At 47.7% G+C, this 22,867-nt stretch overlaps 1 protein-coding gene across 8 annotated transcripts in view; it reads left to right on the plus strand.

The window, feature by feature from the left end:
• Positions 1 to 22,867, plus strand: part of WDR7 (WD repeat domain 7) — a 136,032-nt gene that overhangs the window by 67,004 nt on the left and 46,161 nt on the right. For all 8 annotated transcript variants that reach the window (XM_075740734.1, XM_075740736.1, XM_075740735.1 and 5 more), the window contains 2 exons: positions 3,754 to 3,975; positions 22,472 to 22,658. In XM_075740734.1, the coding sequence (XP_075596849.1) occupies positions 3,754 to 3,975; positions 22,472 to 22,658 (409 nt within the window). The remainder of the gene's footprint in view (positions 1 to 3,753; positions 3,976 to 22,471; positions 22,659 to 22,867) is intronic.

Genomic DNA, 22,867 nt, shown 5'->3' on the forward strand with positions numbered 1-22,867 from the left:
CTGCCGGAGCACGTGGCAGCGGGGCTACCGCAACGTCTTTCCGAGGGGTTTTTTCACTTTAAAGAATCCTACCCACATTAGCTGTTGTTAACTTTACAGTTGAGTTACTGGATGCAATTACAGCCCCATAATGAATTGTGTTGGCTTGCCGTGCTGTGGCCGGGTGGCTCTCTGTGACGGTAGCCGTGTGGTGGAGCGGGGCTGGGCACGGTTCTGGTGGACCGAGGCTACCGGGGGCCGCTGTTCTGTGCTCAGCCGCGTGCGGGTGTTTGGTAGTAACAAATGGGTCTGGCACCTACTTCTGCGAGGCTTTAATACCTAGCGCAGTACGGGAGTACCGTCGGTATGTGCCTAATAGCAGATATAAAGTACCTGGTAGCAGTCCATCTCTCATAAAACCGCCTTCAGCCTTAATTCAAATCCATTGATTCCTATTCCAGTTAGACCTGGAGAACTTAATTTGTCTTTTAATCCTTTTATTGTAAGCTAGGATAAAATTAATTTTACCCAAGAACTGTGCAAAGCCAATTAACATGATCTTTAGAGTTATTTAGTAAAGTGCTTCAAACTGTTAAATTTATCCTGACCTCATGGCTGCACTCTCTGACTGCTTTTTAAATGAAGTAATCAATATCTCACAGCCTTTTAGACAATTTAAACTTCTGAAATATTTTACCTATAGTTTAAACACTTCATAAATATGCTTCATGCTCTCTGTAAAGCTGTCTCCTCTAAGCAGTTGTGGATGTTCAGTTCTCAAAACCGGAGGTATTTTGAAATATTTAATATGGTCATTTTGTCTAAAGAAAACCCAGCCAGGTAAGTGCCTGGACACGATGGGTTTCTCTTCGGGCATGCGGATCTGGAAGTGTGTTATTTTTACAACTAAAATGTAGAAGGTTTTTGTCCTTTCACCAGTGTAGCCTCTGTTTTCCACATAGAGCTATTTGAGGTTATTAATTTTCTTACTGTGATAGGGTGATCAACCGTCCTGTCAAGAAAATGGATCTCTGTGTCACCCTTTAGCATGATTAAATGGAGGCACGTCGCTGTGAGAAAATACCAAATTTTCATGAGACAAATGAAACTGCAGAAAGGACTACTTTTATAGACATTATTTCATTTTAAAATGTCCCAAATGGCTCTCAGTTTATTTGTAGGAAATCATTAAATCACTACAATTAATTGTGTGTTTCCACTAGTAATTAAAAAAAAAAAAAAAAATAAAGCAAAAATATTTGAGGTTTTGGGGGTTTTTTCCCCTCTTATCTGGAGGTTTGGGGGAGGGATGTTGCTGGGGAAGGGTTGGGATTTTGTTGATTTGGGGATTTTTTTGGGTTGGTTTGTTTCGGGGTTTTTTTTTATAGTTTCTTGGGTTTGTTTTTTTAAAGGTAGAAAATCATACGCTGCAGCAGTGACTATCATGCACCAGATTGCTAATGAAACGGTGTAAGGATATTTCCCACCCTGTTCTGGTTGGAATTTATTGTTTGGTTAACAAAGAGTTATCGTTTCCTCGACATCTGGGTGCTGGAGGCGTGGGGTCAGCAGGAGGAATGAGCTGAGCCGGGAGTCTGCACCGAGTGCCGGCACCGTGCCGCCGCAAGCCCGGGAGTTTTCCTGCTGGGTCCTGGATTAATTGCAGACGAACTGTCTTGTGGCATGCTGTCCATCCGCGGGATGAGATGGAGCTTGCGGATGCCGGTTAGTTTGGTAGTCGCTGCTTAAAGTTGAAATGTGGAAGTTCTGCTGAGCCAGGCGTATAATTTGAAGGATGCTCCGCAATCCGTCCTTCGGGATCTAACGAAGGGTTAACTTCATATTGCTGTAATCAAATGAAAGACGGGCGGGGGGGAGGGCGCAGCGAGTGCCCCGTGGTTTAATTTCCTACTGGAAGCAGCACATGTGTTCGCTCTTCCTTTCTTCCTCGCCCGGGAGCCGTGGCCGGCGCGGGCGGCGCGGCCGGGGTCAGCGCCTCGCCTATTGATCAGCATCCCGCGGTCCCCTGCTCCAGCATCTGCTCCGCTGCCTGCTCCCCGCGCCTGCTGCAGCGCATTAGAATAGAAATCCATAACCAGAGCTGTGCTCATCCAAGCAGGGGAAGAAACTAAATTAAACGGTATAAAACAATCTTGGGTCGGGAGTTTGTGCCAATTCATCTTGATCTAAGATGTCACGCCGGGTTCTGTCTGAGCACCTGGGCTGGAGGCGGATGCGGGGAGCCGGGAGGGAGCCGACATCAGTCATTCCCAGCGATGCCCTTCGGCGGGGGGCACTCCCGGGAAACGGGCTGTGCACGGCCGCGCTGGGCCCCGGTGTGTGCGGCTGTGCAAGAGCTGCCGTGCACCGGCTTTCGGTTCTCGTGCCGAAAGGAGAGGCCGCAGGAAGGCGGAACGTGCAGGGGACCGCATGCAAATGTTAACGAGAAACCCGTGTCTGCACATGGCGGGAGTGGGATAAGCCATTGCTAAACAATTAAAGGCGTTATGTTTTTTGCTTTGTTACAGCCCGTTTCTATCCCTCTTCCTCTGAAGGCAGTTACTATTGATTTTTTTTCTTTTGTTAAGCTCTCCGTTGGTTTTTCTCTCCCTTTTGGGGGGAACGTCGCTGTCGGAGCCGCAGCGTGGCTGCCTGAACAAGCATGGCCTTCTAACACAGGTTCTCAAATGTGGTTAGCTTTCTCGTACGCGACGTTTCGGTTCCTGCCGAGCCACGTGGACGTCATTGGCAGAGAGAGACGTCTAGTGCGACTCGCTAATTCCCCCTTCGTTAAGCCACAAGCCCGCTAAGTCCCGCTCAGTGCCAGGTGGTGCCTTCCAACTTCTTGGCAAAGGTTCACCAGCGGAGTGCTGTAAGAAGGATTAAGAGTTTGTTATTTTTGTAGAATATTATGGTAGGGCATTTCCTACTACACCGTGAATTAGTAGCGTAGGTGAAAGCGAACTCTACTTGTCAGAGTCAATGAATAGGGAATTAAAATCTTCCCAGTCAATTTCTTCTAAGGTTTTGTTTCTTTACTCAAAAAAAATAATAAACTTCATCTGCTTGTTGACATTCAGAATCCCTGGGCTTAGACTAATGATGTAAACTTCAGTTTTATTTAAAATTCATAGTCTGGTTGAAGTTTTTTCACTGTTTTTAAGAATGTTTGTTCAAATACCATATGTAACGTTTCAGTTTACAAAAATACTAGTTTGGTTTAATGACATAGACTTGCTTTGCTAAAATTTAGTAAGAATCTGAATGTGGTGACGGATCCTAAAACAAAAGATGCTTTCATGTAATACAAATGTGTTCTCCTAAAAATCATCTTAAAAAAAAATTATAACTTGTTATGCAAATTAAAAATTAATAAGAAGCAAACCAAAAAATCACCTTTCACAAAAACTAAACAACCACAGAATTCCACAGATCTCCTATCAACTGAACAAATAAACTGTGCAATTAGAGACTTTTCTGGTGGCTCTCTTTTCCCCGTGAGATCTTGACAGATTTTGAAGGGTGGATTCGTTGAAGACAGCCCTTGCAGTAGGTGGTATTTAGACTTTTATTATGTGTTGTAGGTTGTGAGAAGTAAAATGGAATCACCTCCACCGGCTGAAAATCTTGGTAAGGGTAGTCAGCAGTCCAGAAGACGTGATTTAAGCTAAACGGAAACCTCTCCTATTTTCTCTGGGAAGCACACAGTAGTTTGGAGTATTAAAGACCAACCCTGCTTTTGATTTTTCTCATATTTCTTACTTTTCGTTTCAGGTTGTCTGTCTGGTCTCCCACAAATGAAAAAAATCTCTACGTCGTATGAAGAGAGACGGAAGCAAGCCACAGCCATCGTCCTGCTGGGGGTGATTGGGGCGGAATTTGGAGCTGAAATCGAACCTCCAAAACTGCTCACTCGGCCACGTAGTTCTAGCCAAATTCCTGAGGGATTTGGTTTGACTAGCGGTGGATCAAATTATTCCTTGGCAAGGCACACGTGTGAGTATCCTGAGTCCTGTTTTCCCTTGCTCTGGCGTTGGGGGAGGAAGGGCTGCTAGTCACATTTCAGCACAAACCGGTTCATTTAAAATATCCTTTCACTGGAAAAGGTAAAGATTAGAAATTCTGAAGGTACAGTAAGCGATACCACGAGAGGAGGTTGCCAAGAAGTCGGTGCAGATGGAGCGAGCGGAACAGAACGGTGGAGCTGGTGACTGGGTGGGCTTTGCTGTGGTGCTGCCGGGAGGGAGGCACCGACCCCGGGGAGAACCAGTGCGGCGCTTCCTGGCACTCGCCAGCTCTTTGCTGAAATTCTGACACCCTTTATTCTCCTCCCAGTTAAATCACTCGCATTTAAGACTGCATTTATGTGACTTTTTTTTAATCCTGAAAACATCCTTGGGTTAGTAGGGAGAGAGGGAGGAGACATCAGCACTACTCCTGCCTCTTCCATTCACTAATCTGTTTCAGCACTTGGTGGGTCTTGCTTTTAGGGGAGTCCTTCCCCCTGGAACTGAGCCCTGGCAAGTTTTCTTACTTCACCCACGTACGTTTTGGGATGTGGATCAATCGCCTATAGAAGAACATACTTGGCGATGAGGGGCGGGGGAAGCGTGTGAGATGTCTGATGTAAAAATCAGGCAGATTAATAGCAAATGGCGGAATTCAGTGCATGCCGTGTAAAGTGTTATGTTCTGGTCCTGTATCAAAATTAGCACTGCAGGGTTGCTGTAATTATCCATTGTATGGACAGTAAACGTGATCTCATCGAAGATGGTTGTCTACCTATGCGTTGACTATTTGATGTTAATATTGGAAAATCTACTAGAAGCAAATGCAGCTACAATGCCCTGGGCTCGTACGAGTTCCTGCGCATGCTGGTGCTTGTTTTATGTGGAGTCTGGCAGAAGTCCCCTCTGTCATCTCTGTGAGGTCTCTCTGAGCTGCAGACTCATTGCCAGCATTGCTTGAAAAAACATCCGCTATCTGGTTAGCTATAAAATAATACCACCGCAGTGGATTTCTCCTCCTGCACTAGTTCAGTCTTCACCTGATGCCCAAGTGCCTTGGAGGAGAAGTGAAAAAACCCAAATAATCGAAAACCAGTGTATTGTCTCAGCTCAAAGCTATTACGGGGGGGAGGACTGGTAGTAATGATAAACGAGGGGGACTGTCCTTCATCTGGAGCCCTGGTTCCACAAGCTGTACACGCTTACTTTGAGTGTGCTGTTGAGCACATCAAACCCAAAAACGCTCTGAAGGAGCGCGCCGGTCGTCCTACAGGGCTGCATGCTGTCTGGCGTGCACAAGGAGTCCAGAGGTCCATCTGCCCCGGTGTGACCAAGGACACGCTTTGTATTGGTTTCATTTCGTACCTTTCTGCGTGCTTGTACCAGAGAGTGGTCTCGCTCCCAAGGTCTGTGGTTGGGTACAGGGTCAAAATAAGCTTTGCTTGTCTTTTAGGCATGTCATAAAGTAAGAGGATGCTGGCGTCTGTATTAGACTCTAAGCAGTGCAGAGTGCTCTCTGTGTTGTTTGGAAGCTGGTGGTGGTGTAGAGATCAGCTTTGTCTTCTCCAGTCTTCCAGTGGCACGTTCCACAAGCGGAGCTGGTTCCGTTTGTGCTTCGCTTCCAAAAGGCTATCGAGCCTAACGTCTAATCTTGCGTGGGAAAGAAGTGAGATCATTTCCATCAACAGTGCTTTGACTTTGTCGTTCTCACAGTCTGTGCAGTCTGATGTGAGCCCGTAGTTGATGGTGTCAGTTTGTCAGAAGCGTGGCTCTGACACCAGGACCTCTCTTTGATCCTCACAAGTTCTTTCCTGTAGTGTCTTTGTTTATCTATTTGCAGGTTATTTTTATTGCATAAGGCTTAGCAGGGTTACAAACTCCAGCTTTGAACTCCCATTAATCATAATCTCGGAAACACTGCACAATTGTCTGGGCAACTGATAGGTCAAAATTCAATCTTCAGTGTATCATAGAATGGTTTGGGTTGGAAGGGACCTCACAGCCCATCCAATCCCACCCCTGCCATGGGCAGGGACCCCCTCCACTAGCCCAGGTTGCCCAAAGCCCCATCCAACCTGGCCTGGACCACTGCCAGGGAGCCAGGGGCAGCCACAGCTTCTCGGGGCACCCTGTGCCAGGGCCTCAGCACCCTCACAGGGAAGGATTTCTGCCTCACATCCCATCTCCATCTCCCCTCCTGCAGCTTAAATGTAGATGAAGCTTGACACCTTAAACGCTGAAAATTTAGATCAAGGCTGTGAATACCTGAAATGGATGAAGAGCCAGAAGATCAGAAATAGAGGCTAGTTGTAGGTAAAAAATACAGGAGGTACTGGGTTATACTTTTGGTTGATGGTGGCATGAGCAGTAAATTTGATCATCGTCATCATGTTTTACAGACAGCCCTTACTGGGAGAATTTGGTTAGAGTCAGTGTTGCTGTCTTGGTGGTGTGACCTGTCCTGAACCCGCAGTACAGTGCTGTGTTTCCACAGAGCTGAGAAGTTACTGTTTTCTCAGATATTTTGCTCAAGCGGAGCATGACGTGCCAGTACCTCTGACAGCAGGTACGGTGTTGGGAACGGCTATTCGGAGGAGTTTCCACCATACCCATCTGCACCAAAGACTTGCCGAAAATGGAGATATCGCTTGGCAGGAAACGCTGTTCTCAGGATGTCTTTTCTTTATACGGTTGTACTTGTTAAAAGGCCATTCTCATCTTTACTGCGTGTATGTAGCACTGTAGAAGGAATTACTTTGAAAACTGAACGGTTGTTCAGAAATTCAGTTCTTTGAATAAGAAGCAGCAAAATTCCTAGTACGCGTTCAGACTTCAGGTTTTTCTTTTTGATCTGTGTCCTGTTACGACTTTCAGACCCAATACTAAATTTACACAAGGGTTATTTCCTTGTCTTCCAGTGACACAGAAAATATTTTTGGCCCTTAAAAACAGATGAAGAGTTGATAAGGTGTGGTCTGGTCTTGCGAAAGCTGGCTGTAGGACGTAAGCGACGGTGTGAACCAGCGGCACTTAGATAAAGCAATTACTGGTTTCCGTCCGTTGAAGGGGAGCGTTCGCCTTGCTGGTGCGGCAGCGTGTGCAGCACGTGCTGACCAAAGCCTGGGAGGCTGCCCCCGAAAGCGCTCCCGGAAGGAGCACAGCATCCTTCCCCCGAAAGCGCTCCCGGAAGGAGCACAGCATCCTTCCCCCGAAAGCGCTCCCGGAAGGAGCACAGCATCCTTCCCCCGAAAGCGCTCCCGGAAGGAGCACAGCATCCTTCCCCCGCCTGCTACTCGGGGATGCTGGGACTGGGGAGAGCTGGGACCTGCTACAGCTTTCTGCTGGCCAGAAACCATTTCTGATGATGCCTCTCCTCCCCTTCGGTCCAATGCGTGATTTCTTTTAATCATCATTTTGTTACCGCATACTGAAACTGTATGCTGCACATTATCCAAAGTAGCGGGAGAAATTGCACGTAGCCTAAGACACAATACTTTGTTTCAAAAGAAGTTATCAAAATTATTTACTTCATTTACGCTGTTGAGTTTTTTGCAGAGTTTTTGCTGTATAAATTGTGCACGTTGTGATTTACTGGATTTAAGAAAACAATAATTGTGATAGTGCCATTTTGCAAGGGCGGAATTCTCTAGAAATCCGTGTGGTGACCTTGCCTGACATCCTGCATTAATCTCTCTTGACCTTACAAATAGTTCATGAGATATTTAATTATAAAATGCCACCCAAAGAATTTCTCATTACAGATGCACCACATCACGCTTAAACCGCAGCTAATGCTGTGTTTATAAAGTTAATGGGCTGATAAATCTGAATGACTGTTCTGTCCTGAGTATGAAAATACCTGATTCTGTTGTTAACGCAGTATATTTTCCAAAGCATCTGCCGTCAATATAGTTATTAACGATAAGCGGTTTGCCCTTTAACTCAGTCGGTGTCATATGCGACAGCGCGTTCACGGCGTTGAGTTAGTTCCATCGTTTTTGCAGGCTACACCTACATACGTCCTTCCGAAGAGAAGTTTAGGGTTTCCACGTCGGATAACAATGGCAGTCGCTCCGGTTCGGCTGGTTTCTGGATTCAGTAAGGTAGCCAGCAGTTAGGTTCCTAACGCAGACTCCTGAAACCATTTGCCATTTTTAATTGTACTGTCCTGAATTCGTAGGAGCTGACCCTATGCATGTTGGGCGGGAGGGGAAGCCAGTGAAATGTCTGGGCAGAAGTAGAAATCTGCCTGTCTGCACAGTTGTGTAGGGATGCCTGGTGGTACGATACTTTCTCCCTTACAGAGCCATGTTTGTAACACGTTACACCTTTGAGCAGGTACCAGCCGCGTCTCTGGAAACCCGCAGCCAGAACAATTTAGTCATTGGGTTAGGATGAAGAAAACATTTCTTTTTCAAAGCAAATACAGTTTCAGTAGCCTTGGAAGTTTAGCACATCCGTGTTTGGAGCAGGGATTTGCTGTTAAGGAAGCAGCTTTTGCCTTAGGTAAGCATCTGCCTTGTCCCTTTGGGTCCTGTCCCAGGAAGCCCATCCCCTGGGGACGGCATGGCAAACCAGTGGGGAGAGCCGGGCAGCGCGGAACGGGGCTGGGAGCGGGAGAGGATAAGCAGCGGCCGTGAGGATCGCAGGTCAGGTCTCTGGTCCAGGACCGCTGCCCTACAAAAACTGGAGGAGGTATTGCATGTGTTGTGATTTTCCTCAGTTATGGATTTTTGGGTTTTTGTGTTGTTTTTACTGCCTGATATTCAGGCTTCAGCACTCGGTAGTGTCTTCTAAAAGTCTCGTCACCGCAGCCCATGAGCGAATGCCTTTCCTGAGCAATGTACTTAGCTTCCCAATATTTCCATTGCTGCTGGAGTCGTGTGTGTTAGAGAGGTTTGCCTTTCAAGCTGTGCTGTGGCTTTGCAATCCATTTTTACGCGTACATAGGTACCCAAAAAGCAAGCAAGCGCAGGATTACTTGGGGTGGGAAGTTAGATATTTCATGTGTTTTGTTACATTGGGGTTTCCAGCACTGCAGATTTTTGTATAGTATCCCAAATGGATTTCATCTGAAAATAGAATTTAACATGGGATAAACTCGAGGCTCTTGGTGAACACAGGAGTTTTTGCTCCATCGACTACCTGGAAACCTTTTCTAATGTCTTTTGATCCCCGAGCTCTGTATTGTGAGAATATTGAAGTGGCCACTCCAGGCGAGGAGGAGCCAAATCCTTTGAGGAGGAGCCAAATCCTTTGAGGAGGAGGTCGCTCCCCGCTAATTGTATGCACCTACTGCCGAGCAGATAGGCTGAGCTGCAGCAGCAATTAATACAGACGAGCGAGTGCTTGGGATCATCGCTCGCAGAAGCAATAAATCAGTCGAGCACCTCAACAGCAGCCTTTCAGAGCAAATTAGGCAAACTGGCTCAGGAACTTAATCTAAACAAAACCAAAAATACAACAGTGTGATTAAAGCAAATAACTGGTTTTATCGGTCGCAATGAGTCTGCTAGCAGTGTGTGCCGTTTTGCTGGCTGTATTTTTCTCTCGGTTATGCAGAAAGCTACTCGGATTTGTGTGGATCCCCTGGTTCGTGACATTATTCTCCCTATTTGGATCTGTATGTTTCAGTCAGCGTGCTCTGAAATTCAGTGTACTAGTAAGTCTAAAGCGTGCTTCCCCCCCCGCCCCCGAGTTGATGTGATTAGATCAGTGTCTCAAGCAGAATTTTGTCCCTGAAGAAAAAGAAGGAAAAAAAAAAAAAAGGAAAAATGGTAGTTTATGAAAATCTATATCTTAGCCTTAGAGATAATGTTTAGAAAAAATAGTCAATGGGTATGGCAGAAAACAGTCAATTTTTGTGGCAGATACTATGCCCTGATTTAAATCTGGTTTTTGGCTTTAGCAACAAAATCAAATCTTAAGAATGAAATTCACCTTTTCCCCCAAATCCTATAGGAGGTGAGCAATTTGATTTATATATTTTTAATCAGATGTTTCCTTTTTGCATATTTAGCATCTTAGCTGTTGTAATTTGTGGTATCTCAGCGAACTAAAATCTCTCTTCTTTGTGTTTGGGCTATGAGGAAGGCTCAGCACCAAACAAGTCCCCGTCGGTTCGGTTTTCCACCGGTGTGTACACCTCCGTAAGTGGAGGCTCAGCTTTGTGACCCGTACCTGTGGGGTAATAACAGGTAATAAAAGGTCAAGATATTGTGGTTTTCTCTCCAACTTCAGCTCTCCGGAGTCCCACGGGCTGCTCGGACAAGCCCTGGTGTTCCCCAGGAGGGTGGCAGACCTGCCAAGAAGTCTCTTAGCTGTAACCGCGTTTGTGGATCTCTTCTCTATCTGCGTTTGGGTTCCAAATGTTCGAGCACGGGCTCTCGTATGAAATACTGGGCAAAACGTGAACGCTTCCGTGGAGAACACTTAGGTTTTCATCTAACGTGAAGGGAGCCAAAACAGGCTGTTTCTCCCAGGCCGCTTGTGTGGCAGCAGCACCGCGGGACCCGGCTGCATGTGAGCAGACAGAGCAAAGCTTCGTTAGCCGGGGCGGGGAGAGGCTAAACCTGACGACGGAGGCTTGGGAGGGTGCAGTTCAAGCAGTTAAAGCTCAGCCTGCAGCGCCGCTCCTCTGCGCTTTCAGGGTGATCCCCAAGCTCACCCCACGAAGCGTGCAGGGGCACCCGTCCCTGGGCCGTGTGCATGGAAAAGCGTGCCGGCAGCGTCCTGGGGCCCGAGACGTGTGCCTGCTTGGTGTTGAGGCTCCGTGGGTTTGGTCCCCGTCTCTCATGCCCTTCCTACGGCAGGACTCAGGTCCGCTTTGCGGCAGCTGAGCGTCTGCAGGAGCAGCCGGCCTTGGGGGAAGCTGATTTTAGGTAAAAGGTTTGGTGTAGTACCACATATCCGGAAATCCTGCTCTACAACTGTGTCAGATATCAGGGGGATTGTAAAAACTTAAAGGGACAATATTATTCCCACTTTACAGATAAGGAACAGAAGTTTTTCTTGTAGAAGTACGCAACTCGGCTATCTCTTTGAGTGAGGAGTGTCGCAGGAGATATACACACTGGTCGTTTCCTAAGAAAACAAAAGGTGTACGATGTTGCTGCCGCTCTGAGCGTGCCATCCCCTGGCACCATCCCCTGGCACCCTTTGAAAAGACTGCTGATGCCACCAAAGTTGGAGAGTGTAGTTTCCTGCAGTTCTTGTGAAAGCGGGTGGTTGGACAGATGTAGGGATGGTGTCGATGTCCGATGGAAAGGTGTGGAGAGCCCAGCCCCGCTGGGCTTTGGTGACCTGGACTTACGGTGTTTTATTGTGAGAGGCAGTTAAAGGGGGTTCTTTCTTGTTGGTCCAGGCACGAGAGGTCCCTTCTGGCATCCCCGAGCCCCTTCCCCACTCCAGTCACGTCTCATTCGGCTCCTAATTCTCCAAAAGGAGCCTCATGTTGCACGGGGCACCTGAGGATCAGCCCTTCGGGTTCGGTTCGGTCCCGCAGCGGTGCCGTTCCTGTTGCTCTTCACAGCCTCTTCTCGAGCCGGGGTGAGATAGGTAAGAGTGGAATGTTGCTGAAAACCTCACAGCGTTTGTGAGCTGTATAATTCCTGATTTAAGCTCTTATGACTTCAGGCTTACAGCCGTGTGTTTTAACGTCCTGAGGGAAATGTACGTACAGGAAGCGGGCGTAGTTCAAGAGGAGAATACCTGCCCCAGTAAATGTAATATCAGGCTAGCAGGATGTACCACGATTAATTTGAATCTTTTCTATTTCCACATGTTTATGAGTGTGTATGCGTTTGCACTCCTGCGAAAGAGCATTTCCGCAAAGATCACAGTCCAGCGGCAGGCGTTGCTCGGCGCTGAGCAGACGTGCCGGGGCTGCTCCGTGTGCCACCCCGAGGCAGTAGCAGAAGGTCCCCGCTCCGTAGCTGGACTCGCCTCTCCTCCCCGTCTCCCACAGGGATCGTCTTTATCGCAGTCCTTGCCCCTGAGTGTCTGAGTGTTTAAAAGCAGCTTCTGCTATATAAATTTTTGCATTTAGATGGGAAATTCAGAAAAAAAAAAATCTTTTTTTTGTTTCTACAGCTATTTTGCTTATTTTTAATAAGCGGCTTATTGTCAGAGAAGCAGAACTGATGCTGCCAGTACTATGCAGCTCTGAAGGAAGGTATAGAAGGTATAGCTTCAGCTCCAGGGGCAGGCAACAAAGGGAACTGAGAGCAGGGATGCTTACCTGTTAGCTGTGCTAGATATTGCAGCCGTGGTTCGTAATTGCAGTAGATGTTTTCTGGCCGCAGAGCGTTGTGATCGGGCTTATTACCTGAGATTGATCCTTTCCTCCCTGGTGTGGGTGGTGAAAGGTCCCTCTCTATCGGAATCTGATTACAATTTCCATTTTGCACAAATAGCCGACCGGTTGGGAGGCTGATGAAATGTGCCGAGTGCCACTGATGGCACGACAAGCAATAACAGTCTTTAGTGAGACAGATCACGCGCAAAGCCGAGATTATTCTTCTGTCCTGGGTTCGGCTGGGGTAGAGTTAATGTTCTTCCTAGTAGCGGGAATAGTGCCGTGTTTTGGATCTAGGAGGAGAATAGTGTTGATAACGCACCGACGGTTTAGCTGTTGCCAAGCAGTCGGGGACCTTTCAGCTTCTCACACCGCCCCGCCAGCGGGGAGGGGACACGGCCAGGACTGCTGACCCCGACTGGCCGAAGAGATGCTCCAGGCCGTATGGCGTCACGCTCCAGGCCATATGGCGTCACGTTCCATACGTAAACCAGGGAAAGCTGGCCAGGGGGCCGCTGCTCAGGAACTGGTTGGGCATCGGTCAGTGCATGGGGAGCAATTGTACTGTGCATCACTTGCTTTGTGTATTCTATTATTATTTTTTCCCCACTTCCTTTTTTGGCCTATTAAACTGTCTTTGAACCCACAAATTTTACTTTTTCCCCCCAATTCTCTCCCCATCACCCCGCAGGGGGAGTGAGCGACCGGCTCTGTGGTGTTTAGCTGCCGGCCGGGTTAAACCACAGCACGTTCCGTACTGGTCACACGCGTGTTCGAGCTGGGATAGCTGTGCGAAAGCGAAAAGAGGAGTTCTTTCCCCCAAAAAAATTCTCGAAAAATTGTAGGTTTATTTTGTTATGTTTTATACATCTGATACCTGCTCTTAAATTAATGTTACATTTGGAGATGGTGTTTGACAGGGCAGGTAAGTTGTATTTAAATGTTACAGAGGGCTTAAACAGCCAGTAAACAACAGCACGTTTGAGAATTCAATTACATTATCTACATGTGATGTTACCAACTTAAAGTAGATGTTCTTTGTATGTCAAATGGAAAAACTAAAGCTACGTGTCTTTTCACTGATCAGCGTCTGTATCTAAGAAAATAGTGTCCAAATATTGCAAATCAATAGTTTGCATGTTTAAAAAGGAAGCTTCAGAATAACTTTTTCTGAACTGCTTCTTCATAAGCTGTGGCAAGTCAATAAATCAGCCTGTGCTTGCCTCTGTAATGAGTGAGATGAGGAGAAACTCAGAACTAATTTAATTCATCATACAAATTAACATTATTCCTTCATTAGGGTTGCAGATGCCAAGCCTAGCAGCCTTACCTAACAGAATAGGAAGTTTTACCATCTTACAGATATGTGCGATAAGAATAATCGCAAACCCAGGAAAACACCTGTCAGATATTGGACTTTGTCATTTTAGGAGGGAGACTTGTGGGAGAAAATATATAAAAATAATTGGCATAATATTGCTTTTGAGGCAACCAGCAGGGGTTTGGATTTACAATGGATGGGTTGATTCATGCTTAAGATTATAATTATTGGAAATGGTTTCTCTTACCTGTTTTGGAGTTTCTCTTGACTTTTTTTTAATTAATGGCCTTTGCCGGGAGCTCTTGCATTCTTTGGGAAGAAGGTGGGATTTGCTGAGTGAGAAACGCGTGGAAGACATGTTGTCTTTTTGTTGCCCTTGCTCCTCAGAGGAGTACCGGCCGTGTGCCAGAACAGCCCGCAGACGGGAGGCTCTCGTCTCAAGGCACGCTCCTGCCGTGCAAGCACTGGGAGCGCGGTCGCCTGGGGTGCTCCGGGGCTTCCCTCTCGCTTCTCTGTCTCTCCCCACGCTCACTGTGCTACTCCAGCACCGAGCACGTGGGGAACTCGGTGCTAGAAGATGTTGGTGGCGTTAAGTGTTTATGGGCTAACAAGGAGCAGTGAAAACTGGGGGAAGTGTCGGCTGTGGTGAAGGGTATAACCCTTACTGCAGTCCACCCTGCTGACAGGTAGGGACCGGGAGCCGGCGCCGTTGGGGCAGTTCCCCTCTACTTGTCTGCAGCAGGAACTGCTTTAATCGCTCCTACATCAGTGGCTTATAAGGTTGGACGAGCAGTCTTTCATCTGATCCAAAATGGCATGTCCTGTCTTCACGCGTATGGGGCTGCATGTGTGTGACCGTACGTTTTGAAGTGGTTTATTTTACATATACTGTATCGGTGTTACTTTCCATCTTTTCATCATATATGTGCTCTTTCCATATAGGCAACAGAGTTGCATCATTGTGCAACTGATTGTACTAAGCACTTATAGTGCAAACCAAAAAAATCTTCTTTAAATATATACATCCGTTGTTAACTTTGAATTTCTTTAATTTTGTGTTTTATAAGCATTTGCATTCATCTTTATGAAATATCATAGCACAGGAGCACATAGTCAACTCAAATGTGCATGACTTGAGCATCATGTTGGGGATCATCTCTGAGGTGATGGTCCACAGCCAGTTGGAATAAAGTGCTATGGAGAGCAGCACTAAAAATTATGGAATCGCAGAACAGCCCAGGTTGGCAGGGACCTCACAAGATCACCTGGACCAACCTTTTGTGGGAAAGGGAGCCGAGATGAGATGATCTAGCGCCCTGTCCAATCTAGTCTTGAAAACCTCTAGCAATGGGGGCTCCGCCACGTCCCTGCGGAGGTTGTTCCAGCGAACGATTGTTCCCATCATAAAAAAACCCCTCTTATGTCAACATGAAACCTCTCACGGTGCAACTTGTACCTGTTGCCCTTTGTCTTCTCCATGTGGATCCTTGTGCAGAGAAAGCCTCTGTCCTCTCTGTAGCCACCCTTGAAGTACTGGAACGCAGTGATGAGGTCCCTGTGACCCACCTCCTTCAGTCAGTCCTTCAGCTAGTCCTTGTGTCCCCCGCGGCGTAAAGACGATCGTGCGTTGTCTAGGAGTACAATTCCAACTGTCCAACACAGCGAGTTGCTGCCAGGGCAGCAATCCATCAGTACCGGCACTGGGCTGACACCATAGGAAGCTGGTCTGGAGATCTACGTGTTGGAAAACTAATCGCTGCTTGTGTGGTTATCTGTCTCTTGCTGTAGTTACCGGTTTAGCATAAGAGATGTTACTGCCAGAGTCTTTGTTTCAAGCTATGGCTTGGATGGGTTGTAATTGAAAATGTGTAGCAATAGCCAAAAAGAAAAGGAGCCAGTTTTACCCTGCGTCCTGGCCTTGGAGAACTCCGATTTCATCTTCAGAACTACTCACGTACACGCAAACATAACCCCCTGCTCCAGTAGTGCCCGGTCACTCGGGTTTTATTTTCTCTAGAGACAAATCTGGTTGAATCAATTACAGGGTTGCCCTGTAGAGAGCCTAATGACGATGACATCAGCTGCGACATAGACCCGGTTATAGGTGTGCTACCGAAATCGAGGGGACAGGCACCTTTGGGGTGACAGAGCCTGGGGTGGAAGGAGCAACTTAAAATAGCTGGACCGCCATGCATTGCTCACGTGGCTTTGCAGTAGTTGAGAATAAAATACACGTTGTTGCTGATATGGATACACTTACGTATCAGACACCAGCGTGATGGAGAAGGTTAAGTTGTGATCCCTGACTCCTATGACTTGTTGTATTGACTTGACTTGTTGCGTTGACGTTGTGCATCTTCCACTGTATGTAGGTCACAGGTTGTCCAGACTGCTTAAGAAAATTTCGTTACAATTACGTGTAACAGGAGAAAACTTCTAAGATTAACGTGTAGTTTGGTCATCACTGTGATGGAAAAACCAGCTGCTTCCTATGAAATGATTATCATTTTTATGGAAATAGCTTTATTTAGAAAACATTATATAATTTAGATTAAAATAAATAGCGTGGTTTAATGGAATTATGCAATTAACAGGAATGAAAATACCAAGTTTAATGCACAGTTATGACCCGAGTCATATTGGCTTTCTCCTTCCTGCTGGATTATAAACAAATTTTGGATTAAAATAATGATAGTTTACTCTTTCTATAGCACTGTAATACAATTTCATAGGTAGAGGAAGAATGCATTTAAGCTAGCATAGTTGGGTTCTCTCCATAAATTGAAACAAGTCTGATCTAAAACTCATTTACTGTCTTGGAACAGAATTGATCTTGCTTTCACATTTGATTCCCCCACTGCAGATTTTGAGAGGAAGAAAAATGGCATTGTTAGATCAGTTTAACTAGGCCGGAGTGAGACAGAAAAGACTGGGAAACCGGCTATTATAAACCTTTTCTGCTTTTTCCTTTGTCTCCCTTGCTGACGAATTATGCAGAATCTTACTGAATTTTAATACAACGTAGGGGCAGCGTTCGTCTGGCCCCACTTACAAATATCCTTTGCTGTGTGTTCGCTTCCTGTAAAGAGCCGTGCGTGGTACGCTGTGTGAGAGAAATGCTGGGAATGCGCTGCCTCCAGGATCGGGCCTCCTGACCCGGTAAACCTCTGTTAAGCTGCCAGTATTTACGTAGATAACTAAGGTGGAGGAAACGTTCCCCTTAAAATTAAATAATGTTTCTGATGTTTTTAAGTCCTCAAAGTGGATGAGGACACTTCTGATCGGATAAGAGGCAAAACCCCCTCTTTATTTTTTTCTTGTATGGTTAAAAAATGAAATCTTAATGGCGCAACAAAGCGCGGAGTTATGTATGCGCTGCAGAAACACGTTTACCTAGGAAACATTTAATTTTCAATGCCCCAAGAGGTGGTTACAAATTCCAGGGCAGAGTTTGCCTCCCCTCGCGGGCTGGGGCCAGCAGGGTGGGCGTCGTAGCACCTTGCTGCTGGGTGCTGCCGGGCCGTCTCTGCTGGGCTCCCGGGACCCGGCGGGCGTACGCTTACGGACATTCACCCTGTCACTGGAGATGCGAAACAGGGCTTAGAGCAAGTCGTAAACGTTGTTCTAAATGTTCATTTCTGCTAATCCCAACTCCTGCTCTTTTTTTGGCTGACGGGAGCCTCAAGTAGCGGTTAAATCTCCTAGCAAAGTAGGGCAGGACTCCCTTTCTCTGGGTGTTTTTCAGAACTGTCTTACTTCTCGAGTGTCCGTGAGAGACGGGGCCCGCAGGAGAGCAAAGCCAGCAGCGCAGCGGCCGTGGGCGGAGCGGCGAGCCCCTCGAGCGGGACGCGTTCCTCTCCCTTTGCGGTGTCTGGCGGAGCAGGCGGCTCTCGATTGCCTGCACAGCGGACGTCCCAGTGCTCTCGGCTGCCGGCCCCGCAAAATCCTGCTGCATCGGGAACATTCAGGATGAAACTTGAGTCATTGCACAGGGAATGATCTGGCCGGTCTCCTGTCCGATCCGCAGCGGGTGACGGCTGCACGGCGATCCAGGCTTGCTTCAGCGAGGTCTCTGCCTCTCCCGCCCAGGCATCCCCTCGGCGGGCAATGGTCCGCGTTCTTGCTTGTCAGCCTCTTTGCTTTTCTCCTTCCGGGCAGGAGCAACTCAAATTTAATTCAAAATTGGGTTTTACTTTGAATAAATCGCAGTTACCTTACTGTCCCAGGCGATAACCACTTAGCTCCGTGATATACCGTCAGACCGTACTTTTGGAAAAGAAACACCAACCTGGTTATTCTCGTCAATCCTGAAATTGCCCTTAGAAGCTGCAGGCATTGCACCTGCTACTTACCTGCCTTGAAGAGGTCGCCAGCAAAAAGGAAAGCTCTCCTAGTGCAGTTGAAAAAATGGAAGTGTCAGAATTATATTAAAGGCCAAAAATAACGCTGAAAACAAATTCTGTAAAAATTAGGAAATTTGATATTGAGTCTGATTGAAAAAAAATAATCTTTTCATCATTACATCTTTAGAAAAAATTCTTCAAATAATATGACTAATTTTTTAATGTAGGCCTGAAAATATCCTCTGGTTTTATACTGGTCTGAAAGGTGAGAGAAGATATGTAATAAAAAGTCACCGCACTAGAAGTAGGAAGGGGTTAAGGGATATGGATTTTTGACCCAGCTATCCAAATTTCTATTTCTGTCTTTCTCGTGGCATTTCACACAGGTATTTGTCCAATCAGGGGAAAAATCATCCAGAAAGGGTGGCAGTTTGGTTTAATTTCTTGTAGAAAAACACTATGCCCATAGACGCAGAGAGAGAGCAGATCGAAAAAATTAGAGCCATGATTCTTCAGTACTCTTTTTTTTTTTTTGAACATAAAATCAGAAAAAGATGCAAAGCAAGTTAAATCATATTCTTGGAGTCCATCATTTTTATTTAGTTGGAACTTGATCTCGCGGCAAATTATGAGAATGGGAATCAGAGTTATCAGTGTCTCGTTCGTGCCTGTGCTATTGATTTTCCTGAGCAAATTATTTAATTTTTTTCAATCTATCGGCGAAATGGGGATAACAATGCTGACTGATGTCTGTGGATAAAGCTTTTGAGATTCAGCAGGGAAAGACATTTTAGAAGTGCGAGGGGCTATATGCATCGAAAATACCCGATCGGCTTTAGGATTCACGTCGCATTTTCCGTAATAAAAACACCATAGGGATCAAAGGCTCAAACCCGCGTTGTAGCGCTGCAGCCCGCAGACGGAGAAGCGGGCGATGGTTAACCGCGCCGCTGTTTGCCGGACTCGCCTTCCGGGGCTGGCTGGCTGCCGTCGCCCGGGTGTTTCCCGTGGGGGTGCGTAGGAGCGGTTTCAGAGGAGCGGCACGTTTGCTGTCTGCCCTCTGCACCTCGGTTCGCACGGCCAAAGCGTTCTCCTCCTCTGCTGCCTGCGACAGCCCGCTCCCGTTCTGGCACCCCGATAGCTGTCGTCGCTGCCTTGTCCTGCCGAGGCGATGGGTTCTGTCCGGGCACAGCGCCGCTGCCTGCCGCGCTCTGCGTCGCTCCTGGCTTTGCTTCCCTGCGCTTGTGGCGTGTGTGTACCAATGCAGCATCAAACAGCTGGAACAGCCCTCCATGTTAATACCAATTTATATAGGAACATGTCATTTTAACACCAATTTATATAGGAACGTGTCATTTCCTGAGCTACGTTTCTGTTAAGTTACTGCTTGAAGTAATTCTGTCTAGTGAGTCGCGCCCTAATTTTTAATGAAAGGAGCTTTTGTCAGTTTGTCTCTTAATGACATTTTCTAACAAAAGGTACGTCGCATGTAAATCATCCAAACTTCGTTTGTACTGGGGCAGAATTTTTATTTCCCGCGTGAAGAGCGTGACGTTATTTAGATTTCCAGCAAGGAAGGCAGCACTCCCTGCCTGTAGTAACGTCGGCGTGCGCTGAGGAGACGAGCCGTTCCGAACGCAGGAGCAGCACGCCGAGCGTGGCCACAAGCTCTTCTCTGTCACCAAACTTCTACTAAAATGCCTCTGACGGGTTACTCTGCTGCTGTTTGCTGGCAGCGCGGGCACGTGGGTTCACTGAAAGACGCTGTGGAAGCACCAGGCGTGAGCGGGGACCTGCCCCGGGCCCTGCGGACGAGGCTGTGAGTCCCGGGGACCCGCGTTAGCGTGGCTGCTCCCGGTCCTGCTCCGCGTACCGGACTCAAAGGTTAGGAGCAAAGGATCTCCGCAGCCCCAATCAGCAGAGCTTTTCCAGGGCTAATTACCTCTTTACTGCGCTGACTCTAATGTGACATGTTTATTGCCTTAACTAACAACTCATTAGCTTAGTTGATGTTTTTGTCAATATTAATTCGTTCATTTAAGCCAAGTCAAAGCTTAAACAAAGACGTCCAGGCTGAGAAACGGGCAGCAGAATGACTTCTCTTTAGTTCATCTTTTTCCTTAGCTCGGTTTTCACGAGGCAGGTGTCAGCAGCAGCAGCGCCAGGAGGATTCCTACGAACAACTTAGGCGTATTTCATTGCAGTAATGTTTGAGTAGTCACGGTTTTTAATAAGGTGCGTATATTTGGGACATAAAATTCACGTAAATTAGAGTTTCATGGCCTGCTGTGCGCTTCAGGAAGAAAGTTTCCGGGGTTTTGTTAGGCACCTACAAGGGGTTCGTGTGGATGGTCCGCTGTTGGCTTTTCTGAGTGCTAGAAGTGACGGGCGGCTTATTTAATAAACAAAACAAGCAACCCATAGCAGACAGTTCTGAAAACTAAAGAAAAACCTGTTAAAATCAATAGCACGGCTTTGTCACAACAGCAAGCTAAATGAACATTATTAAGAGGTAACAAATAATTATGTAGAGATAATGATAAATTATCTGGAAGCGTTGCTTGTTCTAGCCCTCCTTCGCATTTATATGTATGTAATTATTTTTAGAAAAAAATAGTCTATTAAATGAAATTATTAATCGCGTTTCCTCAACATGCAGTTCCTGGATCAGAATTCAGGTATGCTGGAGTTGTTTGGGACAGCGTTGCTCCCGCACCCCCCTTCCCCTCTGGTTCTCTCTCGAAGAACAGAAGGGCATTGTGGGGAGGAGGGGAAGCGAGCTAACGAGATGGACGCCGGTGCTGTGTGCTAATCGCAGTAGAGCAGGCGAGGCAGGCGTGCAGCCCTCGGGAAGGGAGGCCATGCTGCGGCGGGCACCGGCACGGCGGGCACCGGCACGGCGGCACCTCCCGGGGCCAGAGCCCAGCCCTGGTCCCTGCGTTTGAGCATCCAGCGCTCTGCTTTGGGGCGTCCCTTTGTCTTGGCCGCTCCTTGCCGGCTTGTGTTTGTTTTCAGGAGGTGGCCTGAGGGAACCGTGCTGATGGCAGAGTCTCTCCCTAACATGAATGTCTGAACGGCCACAACACTCGTAACAGAAATGACCCAAAATTCAGTTTCTTCACCCGCGAGAGAGAAATGCTTGAACTTACATCTCCACCTGACCTTAACCACCAAATACCGGGTCCTTGAAAGGTGGAGACATGTCCAGCAGTTCCTGCTGATGGTTATTCTGTAAAAACACAGAGTTACAGGTAAAAAAGCAAGCGTGTGACCCTCCAGTGGGGGGGTCCGGAGCCGCCCCCGATGCAGCAGAGTACGGGGCGCTTCCTGCCTGTTGATCCACCAGTGCTCGGCGTCGCTGGGATGGGGAAATGGCACAGCTCCAAAAAACACAGCCCTGCGACAAAACCTGAGAGCCATGGGTCTGTAAAAAAAAAAGTACGTTTCCTGTTTGATAGCTGATTCTCAGTTTTAATTGCTTTTTTTATATACGTCTGATGCTTGTTTACTGAGGTGCGACATTGGAGTGGTGATAATTATACATCTCCTTGTGCGCTTTCAGGCAATTCTTCCCAACGTAGAGCACTTGGGGGCTCCGTGTCGGAGAGCTTTCTGCTCGGGTCCATAGGGAAGTGTTGTTATTTAAAGGCTGACATGCTGTTGAGTGTTTCCTTAGCAGAAGACCCAGGCACGGCTCTGGAAGTGCTGAGACCTGGGAGCTCAAGGGGTCACGAACAATATCCCGTCGTGCATCCTGAGACAGAGTGATAAGGAGCCTTTACAAATAATTTCATTCCCAAATAAAGCATCCCTAATCCCCACGCATCTGACATTGAGGAGGTGTCAGTAGGAAATATATTTTGCAAGGAAGAAAAATCCTCGCTGTGAAGTTGGGTATCTGGTTCCCAAATCGCCCACGTGCGGGAGCTGGTGCTGCCGAGCATCTCGGTGACAGGCCAAGGAGCTTTGTGGGCTATCGCCAAGGCTTTCTTCTCAATTGCCGTCGAGAATGCTTTAAAATTCCCGCAGGCAGCGACTGGCGGGGTTGCGGCATTGCTGACGGGGCGCAAACTTCTAATCCGTGCCAGGTTGTGCGCACCAGAGCAGCCCCCCTGCCCCTGCTGCTGGTGGAGCTGGGTGCCGTGGGGCAGCGTGGCTGGCGTTCGTCCCAGGCAGCCCGCACCAGCGGCCCCTGCCCTTCCGAGCGCCGTTAGCGTCGTGTTGGAGGGCTGCCGCGGTCGCCATCCTGGCTTCTGTAGGAAGTGCGTGGCGCAGGGAGGGAGTCTCTGGGCGTCACGTACCCTGCGGTTAATTAACCGTGCTTTTCTATTTCTCGCTGACTTTGGGAAGAGCCTGCAGTTGTGAGCTGCTGCGCTCTCTTGGTGAGATAAAGCCACAATACGGTGACTTACGAACACGTTTCCGCGCTACGCGTTTCTCAACAGCAAGTGTTTGGAAACAGCAAGGTGAACCCATTCCGCAGCTCTCTTTTCACTGTCCCGTTCTCTCCCGCTCCGCACGGCAGGCAAGGCGCTGACGTTTCTGCTGCTGCAGCCGCCCAGCCCCAAGCTGCCCGCGCACAGCACCATCCGCAGAACCGCCATCGACCTCATCGGCCGCGGCTTTACCGTCTGGGAGCCCTACATGGACGTCTCCGCCGTGCTGATGGGCCTTCTGGAGCTCTGCGCCGATGCGGAGAAGCAGCTTGCTAAGTAGGTATCTCATTTATTCGCTTAGAAACCCCCTGCGTCGTTTCCGACCCGCGGGCAGTTTTTGCAGTAGGTTTTTGTAGTAGGTTTTGCAGCAGTTGGCTCAAATCCCGACGGCTGTGGTACTTGGCGCGCAGGTGGGACAAGGAATAACTCCTTGTGTCAAGTTCTGCATTTGAACCGGTACCACCGAATTTGCCCCGTCAAGTCTG

The sequence above is a fragment of the Balearica regulorum genome, chromosome Z (genome assembly GCF_011004875.1).
Source record: "Balearica regulorum gibbericeps isolate bBalReg1 chromosome Z, bBalReg1.pri, whole genome shotgun sequence".
Lineage (NCBI taxonomy): Eukaryota > Metazoa > Chordata > Aves > Gruiformes > Gruidae > Balearica > Balearica regulorum.